Below are 16,513 nucleotides of genomic sequence, written 5' to 3'. Positions count from 1 at the left end.
CTTTTCCTTTCTGTCATCACCAAACAGATCAAGTTATAATAACTACCGTCAAACAATTCTAAACCCATCATGTGAAATAAGAACGAATTATATTACTATTAAATTCACAAGTGGTGTGGAGCGTCGTAACTTCAGTCTGCTATCTATCGCTGAACCGGTCATAGAATATCTATTCTATATAAATAAAAATAATTTTAAAAAAGGTTACCTACTCAGATTTATATTTTTATTTATATTCAAAAGTAGCTCTAAAGAAGAACAGACAATATCCATTCTAAATATAAAGAAAATAAAAATCTCAGTACCCTTTTTTTAAATCTTTTATTTTCTTTATATTTATATTACAAGTAGCCCTATACAGGAAAGAGATAAATATCCATTCTGTCTGTCTTTAATAAATAATTCTAAGTAATAACAAGTTAGAAGGTATCTTCCTTTGCTGGTGAGGCTCACATAAGTCTATGATTTGTGCGTGAGTAGAGGATTGATTGATACAGATAAACGCCAGTGGAAATGTGAGTCGAACCCTAGACCGCTTCAACGATAAGGTTGAAGTTAAAGACGTTCCAGATCACTAACCGTTACACGGTTACACTAATAATTAATAACTCGTATCTGGACTTAATGTAACTTGTATATTTCCATATACAGTCGAAATAGTTATATATTTAGTGAAACTGGAATATTATTCGACGGTAATGCGTGTACCTGTAAGATATTCAGCAAATTGATTATAGCGTTTTTTAGTATGTCTCTCCTACTATTTTCTCAGTGTTTTACACTTTTATGAGCCTCGCATTCCTGGGAAATCAGTAATGTACAACATTAACACGTGTAAGTGACTAGATATCTCTTATAAAGTGCCTACCATGTACCATCTCAATTTCAAAGTTTTATGTTCCAGTTTTGCCACTCCAAATAACAAGAAAAATACGAGTCTTTCATGCTTGGTCAACCGTACGAAGTTCACGTTCTATGAAGCCTTTTTTCATTAAAAAATCCACCAGACTGAAACGTATCATTAAGCTTGAATTTTTTCCGATTTATCTGATAACTTTCAACGAAATGAAACATAAGTCAAGTCGTTTTAATTAGCTGAGTGCGAATAGGTACCTATTATAGTTAAGATCTTACGATGTAAATTGTAACTGTGGAATAATTTATTCGCTTGTAGAACAATTTGATCGATCACACTATATCCCTCACATTGAATTTAAAAATACATTATATATTTTAGTTATGAGAAAGAAACAAGATAATGTAGTCACATTTAAATGTGACTACACATTGAATAGTCACATTGACTTTAAAAATACATTCTATACTTTAGTTATGAGAAAGAAACAAGACAATTTAGTCTCATTTAAATGTTGCTACTAAACTTGAGTATCCTTACTATAGTAAGGTCCACGTTATAATGGCAGTGTTTGATTATTAATTATTATAGCAATGGTATTGCTATCCTTGTCTATCATTCAACAAAGCGGATAGCGCTATTTCTTTCTCGCTTTGCTCTTTTGCGAGATCGTCTTTTAACAATGTAGAATTAATAATTAATGAACAAAATATTTCATCTTAATTATGAAAATTCATCATGAAATTATTGAAAAATATAATTTCTTGACCGAGCGAAGAGAGGTCTAAGATTCAAGTCAACGGTTTTGCATTTCTCTTTATGTTCTAATGTTTATATGTTGCGCATTTACGGCGAAACGCAGCAATAGATTTTCATGAAATTTGACAGCTATGTTCCTTTTTAAATTGTGCGTCGACGTATATACAAGGTTTTTGGAAATTTTTAATTTCAATGATAATAAAAAAGGAAAAGGAGCCTCCTTCATACACCAATATTAGAGTAAAAATCAGACTATAGAATTATTCATCATAAATCAGCTGTCGAGTGGATTATAAATTGCATGCCATGACGCATGCAATACAATATCTCAATGTAACTTGGTGAAAAATCAGCTGCTGTGTGGTCTATTAATTGCATGCCTCATTGAATGCAATTTTTATGCACTATTAAATGAACTATTGATTGCATGCAGTAACGCATGCAATAACGCATGCAATTAATAACTAAAATAACATAGTATTGTCTGCTTTGAACTCGGGCTGACCTGTTGCCAGTATGTCTTGAAGGAGATGAGGTTTTGATGTTAGCATTTTTGATACACCAACCCCAACAGCCGTTAGCCGTTTTCACACCGATATCTCGCCGACACGACATACAGACAGGATTTACTCTGATGGACAGTATAAGAGGAGGCTGTGGTTTATAACTGCGCGAGGTCTACTGTTCATAGAGCTACTAGTAAAATATAATTGATTATTTTAAACGAGGATGAATAGTTAATATTACATCAATAAACCTGAATCAGCTATCTATAGAAGGCATTGACAAGACAGAGGATCGGTAACGTTGTTCTCCTATCTTTCTCCACTGCCATTATAACGTGGTCCTCACTATGGTGTTAGAAAAGATCGGAAAATATATTGTTACCTCTCAAATATAACAGCATACCATTTCCCAATTCTTGATCAGAATTTAGCTTCCAAGAGACTTTCTCAGTTGCTCAGATTCTATTGAATTTAACCGTGATTAAATGACGGTTAAGTTGGATTCCCACACACCAGTGTACAGTAAAGTGACCGGTACAGTGAGAATATTATTCCCATAAGTTCAAACGGGATTATTCATACTTGCTAGGTCGTGATGAGTAGGAACAGTCTAATCAGAACTCTAGAAATTTTATTTTCACTGTGCCGTTCATTTTCACTGTCACTGATGTGTGGGAATCCAGATAATATGCCTCGTGGATGAGAACCAATGAGATAAGCGGATTACGTCTTGAATTAGCGATTAATCACAAATTTAATAGACGTACATATAACCAGGTAAAGTTGACTATTAGACTATAATATCGGGGCACCGAGCTTCGCTCGTTATTTTTATTTATTGATAAACAGAACACAATTCTTTAAAATGATCATGATTATATTTTACAGCTGGCTATATGTCAGCTTATGAATTTCGGGGATGAGATATTTTGATTTTCCACAGACACACTTATTATTATCCACGGACGACGAAAGTCTCAGCTGTTTTTCCAAGGATGAATATTATCCTTTTAATGTCGTTCAGCGAGTTTTCCCAGGGATGACACCTAATGCAATCGAATTTTCATATCATAAACCTACTATGTTCCAAATTTCGTGAAAATCGTTAGAGCCGTTTTCGAGATCCGTTGAACACAAATAAATATAACCAAATATAAAAATACAGAAATTGCTCGCTTAAGGTTGAGCAAAGGCTAAAAATAAACTTTCTACTCGTGATATTTTTCCAAGTTTTTCGATTTGTATATCATCAAGCTATCAAAATGAAAACGTTTTCTCAGGAAAACATTTTTTTCGATCATTAATTTTCGAGATATAAGTGACTAAAGTTTGAATTTTCGGGACAGAACATTTCAAATTTGATACGATATAAATCCATGAGATTTAGAGGATAGATTCTTCATGGTATTGTTGATCTAGTAAAACAAAAAAATTAAGAAAATATCAATTTTTGGAAAAGTTTTTCAATTTACCAAAAATAACTCAACTAAAAGTTATTTTTGGTTATTTTAGTAAATTGAATAACTATCTTCAAAATTTATATTTTCAGAAAATTTTTATTCTACTAGATCAACGATACCATAAAGAATCTATCCTCTAAATCTCATGGATTTATCTCTTACCGAATTTGAAATGTTCTGTCCCAAAAATGTAAACTTTAGGCGCTCATATCTCAAAAAGCAATGATCAGAAAAAAAATGTTTTTCCGAGAAAACTTTTTCATTTTGATAGCTTGATGATATACAAATCAAAAAACTCCGAAAAATATCACGAGTGAAAAGTTTATTTTTAGCCTTTGCATAATAGCCTTAATATAATAGGATTCACTACAGTTGACTATTTAGAAATTTACAGAAAGGTAGAATAATCAATTCGAATAAAACGTACACATATATAGGGTTGTTAACCTTTGTTTTTACACAGACCGCATTATGTAAGGGTGTGTGCACATAGAGTGGTCAGGCGTTCTGAGTTCTGTGGTAAACGTTCTTTCTTTGGGGAAAATGACGGCAGTCAAATACAGGTGTTTTTGTTGGATTCCTCAATTGAAGAAAAACAAGATAGGCCTACTATCAGACAGAGAGATAGTATCTGTTGCTTTAATATCAATTTAATAATTTGATAAGCAAATCTCTCTCGCACGCTCACTCTCTCTCTCATAATAAAAATCAATCATCAATCAATCTCTCTCTCGTACTAATGTATGTGCACTCAGAGAGCGTTAGTCATTCAGAGTTCTGCGGTCCACATCCTTTCTATGGAAAAAAGACGCGATCAAAAATGCGTTCTAGTTAGATTTTTCAATAATTGAAGAAAAACAAGATACTGTCAGTATCGGACAGAAAGCTAGTATCTGTAGCTTCAGTATTAATAATATTTTATGATGAGAGGCTCTCTCTCTCTCTTAGGTTTGGTAGAGAGTTAGTGGGAGGAATACTTCGAATATTCTTTCCGAAGAATGGACATTGATATGTCCAAAGCTCCGCCAATTTATGTGGATGCATAACAATATTATCTATGTTATCTATAGTTATTACAAATTGTTTTTTTTTAATATTATATACAGCTCAATAATTATTTTCTTAATTTATATTTTGTAAATTCATCTATAATTTTGCTGTATTGTAAGCTATTGTATATAAGTGTATAAGCCAGTATATATTGTAATCTACATAAATAAAGTACTCAATCAATCAATCAATCTTACTAATCCAATAATTAACTTCAGTTTCTTAAGATGTGTAATTCTGTATGCACTTACCCCAATCGAGATCAAAGTGACTTCGTTTTGAAAATGATCTAATATAATATAATAATAATAATATGACTTGTTACGCAGTAAATAATTTTTGCTCTTCATTTATTCATTTCCATCCTCTTTTTTAATTTTACAATTGTTATCATTTTTCCAAGTTTTATCTTTTTTCCCTTATTCTTGAAGCATATTTTCAATCATTTTTCTTTTCGAATTCCAATACCGAGGGTTTCAATAAGGCTTTTTCTGCATTCCCGTTTTGTTTTAACAAGCACCCATTTATTGTTTATCAATAATTATCATAATTTCTATTCATATACCTGTACCAATTGAAGTGAGAACACTTCTAGATGTAGAATTTTCTTTATTTCAATTTTTCTCTCACTTCTATATTTTTTATAAGTGATTAATAGATTTTTATTTAATTTGTAAATCGTTATCAAATACCAATTAAACGGGATTAGATCACGGCTTTCTGAATGATTGACCACTTCCCATCCAAATCAAATGCCGAATTATGAGTACTGTATATGGACTTATAATTAGGCTTAATAATATTATAGAAAATTCTGAAATTTTGCAATTTCTATTCATATAATATGAGTATGTAATACTTCTTGTATAAATTGGCGGAGGTTTGAACAGAGCATAGTATAGAGGTGGAGGTGGAAGAGGAAGAGGAATAAAAAGAAGAAAGGAGTAGGACGAGGAAGAAGAATGAGGTGGAAAAGAAGTAAAGTACTGGCAGAGCTATACTGCATTATGGAGCTCAATTTTATGCTGGACATAGTTGGATGATGCGTAGGTCGATGCCGCCTTAATTTAGTTCCAAAACGACAAAGTTGGCAGCATTGTCGAACGTTACGACAAACCAGCCAATGAGAAGCCGGGAAAGGCGTAGGCTGGTGGACTGCATACAAGCTCGCTACAAAGCAGGCAAACGTTCACTTGCGATTCGGAACTCAGCGAGGTTGTTTCGCGCTTCATACTAAGTACCAAATTTACCAAGACTTTTCACATTTTTCATCAAGATGAGGGAGATTGTTCACATTCAGGCCGGACAGTGCGGTAACCAGATTGGAGCTAAGGTAATTCTAAAATTTTCTATTCGTTATTTTCACCAGAAACTTATTTTCAAAAGATCAAAACTATCTCAAAGGTACGCCATTACCGTGCACAAAGCCAAGCCCATTGAACTCATGTTTTCCAACTAATGCTACAAAGTACTCATGTTTCCTTCTATGAACTATCGATTTTACTATCAGTATCTGTTTAATTTAATTTTGGGGCACTCATTCTGGCCCGTTTAATTGTACTTTTCTTTGTAATCGTGATTTTTTGGTGAAGTGACGCTATGACGCCAAGACCGGCAGCCATCTTGATGAATCATGAGTCTTCAACCGCATGGCAGTTATTCATGTTTTTTTGATTAACTAATCTAGTTTTTGCTGAAAATTGAAATGAACATTCAATATTAAAATTAATAAAATCTACTCTCATAATTTTATAATTTATCTGCCAGTGATATTACTGGAAGTATGAGTCCTTTGTCTCTAAAAACCGTTACACGAAGCCAACGTATTCTAGGTGTTTGATGTTTTCAAAATAATTTTTAGGTGTATAGATCTGTTTTATTTATATTGATGACGATCATTACCGTTTGAACGAATTGAATTGCATAACAATTATTTAAGATTATAATTATGAGCATTACAAATATACTGGAATGACCCATCATAATGATGTAAGTTGGCTTAGTGGTGAATTTATTTTGAATTTAGTGTATTGAATACCTTCTAATTCGCTCATTTAAAACAATCCTTGAGATCTTGGTGAAATTTTCATAATATTTAGACTGGAATATTTGTAATTTTTGAGGTATTGGCGAGTCGCTTTTGTCATGAAGTAGTTACAGTTTTCTAGCTCATGTTACAAATTTTTACTGAAGTTTATCAACGAGTTAAAGATCACTGATTCGTCTAAAATTTAGCGGAGAATTGATTCAAATTTCTCAGATCGAGATGATTAATTTTGTACTAGTTTTGTTGTAATATCAGTGATAACTGTTGATGAAAAACAAGTTTTTTTGGCAAGTGTGGCACAAGTCCAGTAAATGAACCTGGATTTGTATAATAACTTGTTCAGAAACTTAACAATCTGAATATCCTTTATACACCGACAAACTATTCAAGAATTGAATGAATTTTAATAATTGGTAAATTATTTGGAATGATACAATTTTTAATTGATTGCTTCATCTTTCTTTTTTGAATTCTATTATGAAAAATAAATTTAAAAAATATATACAAATGCTGCTTATGTGTCCATAACATCATAGAATTCTTTTCAACTTAATGTATTTTATTTCAATTTTCTATTTTTGAATTGGTTGTCGATGAATTTGGGTTTATTCTGTTAACTGGCTGAACTGTCTCCGATTTAAAATGTTGGTCATATTTAAATAGATTACAGTAATTAATTCAACAATATATTAACAATTGGAAAAATATAATTGTTAATTTTCAACCCTGAAGATTGTAAATTATTGAAAGTTTTTATATTTACTTTGAAAAAATCTCATATTCTTTTCCAATTGAGTTTGACCATATTTTTATTGATTACATCACCATGGTCCGGTCGCACAAAACCTGGTTAACTTTAATCATGATTAAATGCCTCGAGAACCATTAAGAGGCTTTTTTGAAAAGGCTTCTCTGATTGATTTTCGTAGCATTTAAACGAGGTTAAAATTTTACAGACTTCTGTGCAACCAGGCACATGAGTTTGTAACTTGAACTGTATGGCTTTGTTTTTAAATTTCTTGATGTTGAATATTACTTTGATCTACTTGATGAAACGGGAGGAATTACTCATGGGAACAGTTCGCATTCTTCCAGTTGCAATGTGCTTGGTAAGTTAGAGGTTGAGGCAGAACATCTGCTGATGCCCTGAAAGATAGTAGAGTTTCCTCTCCTTTATTAGTTTCATCTCGTCTTCTCTCTCTTTGTTAACGGTTTCCAGAGCCTCCACTACTGACGGTCAAAATGATCGTGTCTTACTGCTGTAAGCCGGCAGCTACCAGTAATATCAAGCCGTTCTTTCTACTCTTGTATGGCATCTGTCTTTCTCAATCGCGCTTCTCTCTCTAATTCCACTTCATCCTATCTTCCTCTTTGTTCTTCTTCTGAAAGGTGAATCGCCTCTGACTGTCCTTGAATATTGGCGGGAAGCATCTCCCTCGCTTTTTCAATTTTGGCGCTCTTTCTCAACGGTTAAATTCTTGATAGTTGATGAACTCTTCATTGTGCGTATCGATCTATAATTAGACATGACCCCATGAGATAGATGATTGTGTTTTCTAGTCATAACCATTCATATTCAGAGATAATAATTAGAAACGAATAAACCGCTTCCCGTTTAATAAATCGTCAGTTCAGTAAGAAATAACAAACCTTATTATTTTATTTTGATTGATAATAGGCTAATCTGTTATCAGTTGATGAGTTATCCAGTTTTTTCATGACAGATGATAACTTATTTTCAAATCATTAAGAGCTTCATTATGTCATAGCAAATGATTGTAATACTGTAGTGAAAATTTAATTTTTTGTGAGTCCAAATAAATTATAAATTTTGTCATTCCAAGTATCGTATGAAAAGCAAGTTTGTAAAAGCCATCTTTAATAATGAAGAATATTTCCTTCTTCGATTTTCTATGTGCTAGATAATATAAAAGCTAGTTTCCACCCTGTAATCGACTGTTTGCTCACCCTAATAATTTTTTCTATTTTAGTACCCGAAAACCTTGCTTTTTATTGGGGTTAGCTATTACTCATTGGCCTATGAGTCAGCGCAGAACTGAGTTTCGTCATGGTCTTTTTACCTCATTTCACAAGCATTGCATGTCTGTTGTTGCATGAGGGTGGCTTTTACAAGCGATTGTCCACCCTCCTTTTCCCCCGAGGGTCGGTGGGTGTGTTCAACTTTCTCATTTAATTGATCCAGATGCTGAGATGTTACTTCTTTTACATGCTAAAAAATTAGATACAAGAATTATTCTTTGACAAATTCGTAAATATAAATATGACCCTCGTATAAATTTAATATCCAAGTAGAAAAATTCTCCAATAATGGGTTTCCTTCAATCAGTTTGAAGTATCAGTTATATACTATTGACGTGAATGAAATAAGTTGATGGATCAACTTGAGTTTTTAGTTGAAGTCTTTAGTTGATTTCTTCGATTATTTCATAAATTTAAAGTAATTAATACCAGTTTTATTTGCTTGGTTGGAAAATCTGTGAAAAATCAACCACCTGCAAAATTTTCGTCTGAAATATTCATAGACTGGATAATGAGATTACATAATATATGTCCTTCGCTTCGAGTTGCATTCTCTAACGTGCCTTCTGTTTATTCAGATGTAGATCTGCCCAAATTAGGAAAGTATGTCAGCTCTGTTCCAAGCAGGTCTGATGTAGCCAGGTCTGGGCTACCCACATTTTTATTTAGGTCTTGTCGAGCTTAACCAGTGTATTGTCTGTTATGAGTTCGTGGACAAATATTTTAACAGCTGTTGCAGTTTCTATTGGCCAACGAGGCCATCTGTTCGGAACTATGCTCGTTGTGTTTCGCCTCGATTACTGAAGGAGTGTTAGTAATAATGAATTTGAATTTAGCGAAGAAAAGCAATTGATGTAATTATTTTTATTCCGTTACGTGTTATTCAATGTACGAATAAATAAATTTGGTATGCGTGGTTGAGAGTATTTGTGTCACATTACTGCTGAGTTTTCTTTGTCCAAAGGTTCAATCATATGAACGGTGAAAATACAGTTTATACTGTACAAAAATACCATGAAGAATTACCACTTATATGCCCGGTTGCACAAAAGCTTGTTAAATTTTAATCATGATGAATGCTACGAGAGGCTTTTTTGAAAATAAGGCTTCTCTGATTGGTTCTTGTGGTATTAAATCACGGTTAAAATTTAACAGGCTTTTATGCAACCGAGCCTAATAACTCGTCAGTCTTTATGACTACTTACAATATAGATTTGTGCCACACTCGAAAATTCTAGACTTGTGCCACACTTATAAACTATATTAATTTTTTAATTAAGCTGAATATTTGATAAATTCTTGACCTCTATTTTTTCAGTTGATTCAAATGACCTATCTCTTCTTTTATTTATGGAGTCAACTTCAACTTTTATCTGTCTCAGGCCTCGGTTGCACAAAAGCCGGTTAAATTTTAACCCTGATTAATTTCAGGAGAACCAATCAGAGAAGGCTTTTTTGACAAAGACTGCTTCTCTGATTGGTTCTCGTGAAATTAATCACGATTGAAATTTAACCGGCTTTTGTGCAACTACAACATGGACTTGTGCTACACTTAACTGTACAGATAACTTGAGTCTTAATGCTTATAGAATCATCGTTATTAATTTGTTGGTTGCGGTGAAAACTGCAGTATCATAAACTAAATTCTACAATAAATTTAACTTATCAATGAAACATCACAGTTGTAGAATTTAGTTTATGATACTGCAGTTTTCACCGCAACCAACAAATTAATAACGATGATTCTATAAGCATTAAGACTCAAGTTATCTGCGATGTTTCATTAATAAGTTGAATTTATAATCAAGTAGTTGTTTTGTTTTATTACCTACTATTCGGTTCAATTTATGATAAGTAGTGGTTTTGTTAATGATTGTGTTCAATTTACTAATGAGTTGTTTTGTTTGATTGCAGTTCTGGGAGATCATCTCCGACGAACATGGCATTGACCCGACTGGCGCCTACCACGGAGATTCGGACCTTCAGCTGGAAAGAATCAACGTGTACTACAATGAGGCCTCCGGTGGCAAGTACGTGCCAAGAGCCATCTTGGTCGATTTGGAGCCTGGCACCATGGACTCGGTGCGATCGGGCCCCTTCGGTCAGATCTTCAGACCAGACAACTTTGTGTTCGGACAGAGCGGAGCCGGCAACAACTGGGCCAAGGGACATTACACAGAGGGCGCCGAGCTTGTCGACTCGGTCCTCGACGTAGTCAGGAAGGAAGCCGAAAGCTGCGATTGCTTACAGGTTAGAATTTGTTGCACTTAATTTGACATGTGTGATTCAGATCTTTAAAAATATCAAACTATATACACAAAAAATAATCTAATTATATTACTCATTGAAATGGAGTTTGATATTTTCTAAAAAAAAAACTAAATCACCACTAACAATTCTTCAAACAGAATTATTAGACTGATGGTTAACATTTTTTTTATTCTTGATTTGTACAAATATTGCACATTGTAATAATGTTTAAAGTCTTCTAAAAATCTGAATAATCATTATTCCTAATCGTCGAGCAGAGTTATCACTGTTGAAATTTTCTAGTGAATGTGAAATTGAATTGATTTTGTAGAAGAAAAGTGGATATTAGTTTTGACAAAAATGAGAAATTAGTTGAACTTCTTTGAAAAATGGGAAATCAAATTGATTTTGTTTAGAATGGAAAATTAAATTGATACAATTTGAAAGAGTGAAAAGTTTAATTCAATTGAAGTCTTGTATTCATGTATGACAAATTATTCTCAATTTAGTTTTAAATTTCCTCATTTAAAATACAATTTATTTTAGACTATTTTAAAGTAGATGTTGTATGTTTATTAAACAATTATGATTTGTGATTGCAGGGATTCCAGCTGACTCACTCGTTGGGAGGTGGTACCGGATCAGGAATGGGAACATTGCTGATTTCGAAAATCCGCGAGGAATACCCAGACAGAATCATGAACACCTACTCCGTTGTGCCCTCACCAAAGGTATCCGACACAGTTGTCGAGCCATACAACGCCACCCTCTCCGTTCATCAGCTCGTCGAAAACACCGATGAAACCTACTGTATCGACAACGAAGCCCTATACGACATCTGCTTCAGAACGCTCAAACTGTCCACACCCACCTACGGAGATCTCAACCATCTGGTCTCGCTGACAATGTCCGGAGTCACCACTTGTCTGCGATTCCCCGGTCAGTTGAACGCCGATCTGAGAAAACTGGCTGTCAACATGGTTCCCTTCCCCAGACTGCACTTCTTCATGCCAGGATTCGCGCCACTGACGTCACGCGGCAGCCAGCAGTACCGCGCACTCACCGTGCCTGAGCTTACCCAACAGATGTTCGACGCCAAGAACATGATGGCTGCCTGCGACCCCCGCCATGGACGCTACCTCACAGTTGCCGCCATCTTCAGAGGCCGAATGTCCATGAAGGAAGTCGACGAGCAGATGCTCAACATCCAGAACAAGAACTCGTCCTACTTCGTCGAATGGATCCCCAACAACGTGAAGACCGCCGTGTGCGACATCCCACCACGTGGTCTCAAGATGTCTGCCACCTTCATTGGAAACTCCACCGCTATCCAGGAGCTGTTCAAGCGCATCTCAGAGCAGTTCACCGCTATGTTCAGAAGGAAGGCTTTCTTGCATTGGTACACTGGCGAGGGCATGGATGAGATGGAATTCACTGAGGCTGAGTCCAACATGAACGACTTGGTGTCCGAGTACCAGCAGTACCAGGAAGCCACCGCTGATGAGGACGCCGAATTCGACGAAGAACAGGAGGAACAGATCGAGGACAACTAAGCAGTGCAGCGACAACACGCCAACAGTTTCAAGAAAAACATTTACCCTGTTTTATAATTTCTTGTTCACCGATCGTTTCACATTAATCGAATGAGTTTATACTATATTGTGTGTAATAATGTCTGATTTCAAGATACAGATTCTCTTGTATAGTATATTAATTATTATTTGAAACGATCGATGACTGATTATGAAACTAAAGACGCGACTAAGTTTCAAGACCTAGTAGTCTACATTACTTTACATAGTTTAGTGTGAATCGTCACAAAGATTTACCGGTGATAACCGCATGTGCTGCAGCTTACCGAGTGATTAGCTTTTATTCTGTATTGCATAAAGTGGCGTTTAATTTTGAAATTTATTTTTTATGGTAAACATTTCTTCTTAAATCTGTTGTAAACGTTTTTCCTGTAACTGTTAACAGTTATTTTGTTCGATACCTGTTTATTTTCGCCAAAATTATTGGATATATTGATATATTTTTTGTAACATACTTATGACATTTTTGTATTCGTTCCAAATAAAAAGACAGCCTTTCACAACTTATGACGCTTTCTTTTTTCAAATTAAACAAGTTTTCTCTCATTGCACAAATTTCATACAAGCTAACTAATTCAAATCTTTGTGTTGAAATTACTTATTTTTTATTAAATAATTACATTAACTTATCCATAATTCTTAATTCTATTGCCAATTCATTTTACAGTATTAACCAATTCACAGGACTGCTGCAGTTTTGTATTTGTTGCAACACATCTTCAGTTGTCCACATTTGCAGTCCTGTAAGTGATTCACAAATTAATGGAATGTTCAATAGAATTTGTGATTTTCATTTATGAATAAATTCTATGATTGATATAATACACAAATTCTTTCTTTGTAAACTTTGTGCATTAAGTTAGACAAACTTACAAGAACCCAGATCATCTAGTTTTAATCAATACTTGATATACTGCGATGATGTATTATTAAAAAATCGCTATTTTCTTCACTGTACTACACTTACATAAAGTAATTTTATCACAATATTCTCAGTAAGTAAAGCAATTAGTCAAGAAACTTTATGAAATTTACTCTTGGATTTTGTGGAACATTCAAATATGGTATGGTAATGTATAAAATGGATGTATATTTCATAAGAGAATTATACTAATGTGGAATAAACATCCATTTTATTCATTACCCTGACTTTTATAACTTTGAAATCTGAGTATATAAATTGAAATGCTAGTATATTATGAAACCCTTGAACGAATTCGACAAATTGAATAGTGTTGAGGTTTCGGTTTCATTTCATAATATTGCTAAGTTGTCTTGTGCTAAAGTTTTGAATCCAGATTCCAACTATGCTGATTGCAGATGTGACAAGGTAAAGGTTTATTTAATTAGAAAATAGTTGAGAACTTTTATAGACAGCAGCAGTGTAAGTAACAAGAGGTGCTGAGTAGAATCAACAAAATTGATATGAAATATTAGCCTACTGAAGTTATCTTAGTAAGATATTAAATGCCGCGATTAATAATTTTAGTTTCTTCAGTTGGTTGTTGAGACTTGAGTTGAAATTGGTTAGCTAAGGTTACATACTTTGATAGCAAAAATTTTTAAGACATCGATATTGGTCATACGAAATATCGATATTTCCGATTAGGTTAGATCACAAAGAAGAAGGGATTTCATATTTAGAAGCAGAAACCCAACCTTCCATTTTACCTTAAAAACATGAAACAGAACCGTCCAGTTTATGTTTATTAGACAGATGAAAATCTAGCCAATCTGAGATTCTGTGGTTAGATGCAATTCTTTGATAGCAAAACATTTCAAGACATCGATTTTGGTCATACGAAATATCGATAAAAGTAAATGTCGATATTTCCGATTATATCGGTATGCACGCATGTGGATTTGTACGCCAGGTTATATTTGTATTATGCTGTCTCAATAAGGATTGTCAATGTCATTATCATGGAAATTAATTTGAAAACAAATGCGTCCTCTTATAATGAATATTGTTATCAAGAATCTATATTTACCAGATATATTGGAATACCGAATATCGATATTTTGCTTCTGATATATCGATATTTGGTTGCCACCCCTCACGGTTGCACATTACTCTTGAGTCAATATTAAATTTAACCTCGGTCAAATGACGTCACATAGCGCAGACATGCGATGACGTAATTTAACCGTGGTTGTATTTAACATGCTGAGCGCTATGCCGTTCTTTGGCTTCTATGTTGCTGAGGAAAAAGCCCATGCATAGCAAAAATTGCCTGAATTAATAATTGTCTCATCGTTTAATTTTGTCCAAATTCCAATTGTGCTAGAAACAGCTAATCAAATAACTTCGCTATTTGTATTTATTATTTTAAATTATCAGAACATTTCAAACAATATCAACATATTATTTCCATTTGAATGCAGAAACCCAACCTTCCATTTTATCTTAAGAACATGAAACAGAACCGTCCAGTTTATGTTTATTAGACAGATGCAAATCTAGCCAATCTGAGATTCTGCCTCCTCATTAATTGAGGGTCAAGTTTAATAGAGGGCCGACTGCACCTTAACTTCGCCCTCCTAGGTCAAAAATAAAGGCAGTCATTCTATTTTATAGCCTAGTAAGCGATAGCAGATCCTTTTACCTACTTCATGGTAGCAGTCAGTCATATTGAATTATGTCCCACCACAAGATCATGATGTAGGCCTAATCTTTTGGAACTGGGGTAGCGCCCTTATTATGGACAGAAATTCACTTCTATTTGTCATTGGAAAGATTATTAAATTATTCAGGGCAATCGTTTTTTACTTTTTAAATAATTCAAGAATTGAAGCAAAGATAAACTAGGTAGACCTAGTACCTTGGACCCACATTACATAATTAATTATTTTTGGAAGGAATATTTAAAATTTGAGAAAGATATGGTCCAGTTTCATTGAATAGTCCTACTGTACTTCCAATAAAATTGTTTCAAGAAGGTCCTATGTTTGCCTATACACTGCGTAGACGTGACGATGTCTAATGTGTTCTAAAAAGTAAAAATAATGCATGATTAACTTGTTTTCATATAGATCTTATATGGGAATGAATTATATTGATGTCTCGACTGCTACTGTGCACTGCACAATATATTGTAGTTTTGAAAACATAAAACCTTTGGGATTCCTATCTTTTGACAGCATTGTCCAGTCTCATTAGCCTAGAAAACGGAGACCGTAGACAGATGCTATGAGGGGGCGCGCATTCCACAAGCAAACAACTGTGCCTGATGGGCCTCACAATCTATGATTAAAGAACAGAGTTCGCCAATCGACGGGATTAGCACGTTCAAGCTGGATTCTCACAAATCAGTGAGAGTGGAAAAGTGATAGGTACACAGTGAGAATATTATTCCCATAAGTTCTAATGGACCCATTATACTCGCTCGGCCGTGCTGAGTGGGAACAGTCCAATCACAACTAATGAAAATTATATTTTCACTGTGACGGTTAAGAGTTCAAGGTGTAGACACGTACGTGCAACACCAGGCTCAAGTTATTATCTTACCTTACCTTACCGTACCTTATACCTTACCATAACCTTAGTGGTACGGTATCTAATATATCAACACCATAAACTTGAAGGTGAGGGTATTTACCAAAATAATATTAACCTGACATTAATTGCCAAACTTCCTGTTTTTTTAAAGAAAAAATAGCTTTTTCTAAAATTAAAAAATTTTATTACTGGCTTCTAATGTTTCTAGTAGTTCTGGAGTAGTAACGAATGTACAAACTCCAAAAAACTGATGGCATCTATACCTACTTTGTTAAACTCTTATAAATTCATAAATTTTATTGGTGATGAGTGACTTGTGATGAATAGGTAACGCACCTATACTTTTTCATCACATTAATTCATAAACACCACACGGTTTTATGCAAAGTGAATTTCCATGATTTTAATCCATAAACTTTCTCCATTTAACAAGTAAAACTTTGAAAAGTGACTT

General features: G+C 34.0%; 1 protein-coding gene across 1 annotated transcript; it reads left to right on the top strand.

Annotated features, from left to right (window-relative positions):
* The first annotated feature begins 5,719 nt into the window (after positions 1-5,719).
* LOC111064494 (tubulin beta-1 chain) lies at positions 5,720-13,067 on the top strand. Its single transcript, XM_022352229.2, has 3 exons — positions 5,720-5,964; positions 10,633-10,968; positions 11,571-13,067. Exons 1-3 carry the CDS (start codon positions 5,908-5,910, stop codon positions 12,519-12,521), a joined length of 1,344 nt encoding a protein of 447 aa, XP_022207921.1. The 5' UTR covers positions 5,720-5,907; the 3' UTR covers positions 12,522-13,067.
* Positions 13,068-16,513: the final 3,446 nt, after the last annotated feature.

Source organism: Nilaparvata lugens, chromosome X (assembly GCF_014356525.2).
Source record: "Nilaparvata lugens isolate BPH chromosome X, ASM1435652v1, whole genome shotgun sequence".
Taxonomy (NCBI): Eukaryota; Metazoa; Arthropoda; class Insecta; order Hemiptera; family Delphacidae; genus Nilaparvata; species Nilaparvata lugens.
The sequence above is the reverse complement of the archived record's forward strand: the minus strand, read 5'-3'. Positions and strand labels throughout refer to the sequence as shown.

Bases quoted from the DNA above. Each gene is read 5' to 3' on its own strand.
- LOC111064494 (XM_022352229.2), top strand. From the start codon at position 5,908: ATGAGGGAGATTGTTCACATTCAGGCCGGACAGTGCGGTAACCAGATT. The intron at 5,965-10,632 runs GTAATTCTAAAA...GTTTGATTGCAG, and splicing joins GTAACCAGATTGGAGCTAAG to TTCTGGGAGATCATCTCCGA. The intron at 10,969-11,570 runs GTTAGAATTTGT...TTGTGATTGCAG, and splicing joins AAAGCTGCGATTGCTTACAG to GGATTCCAGCTGACTCACTC.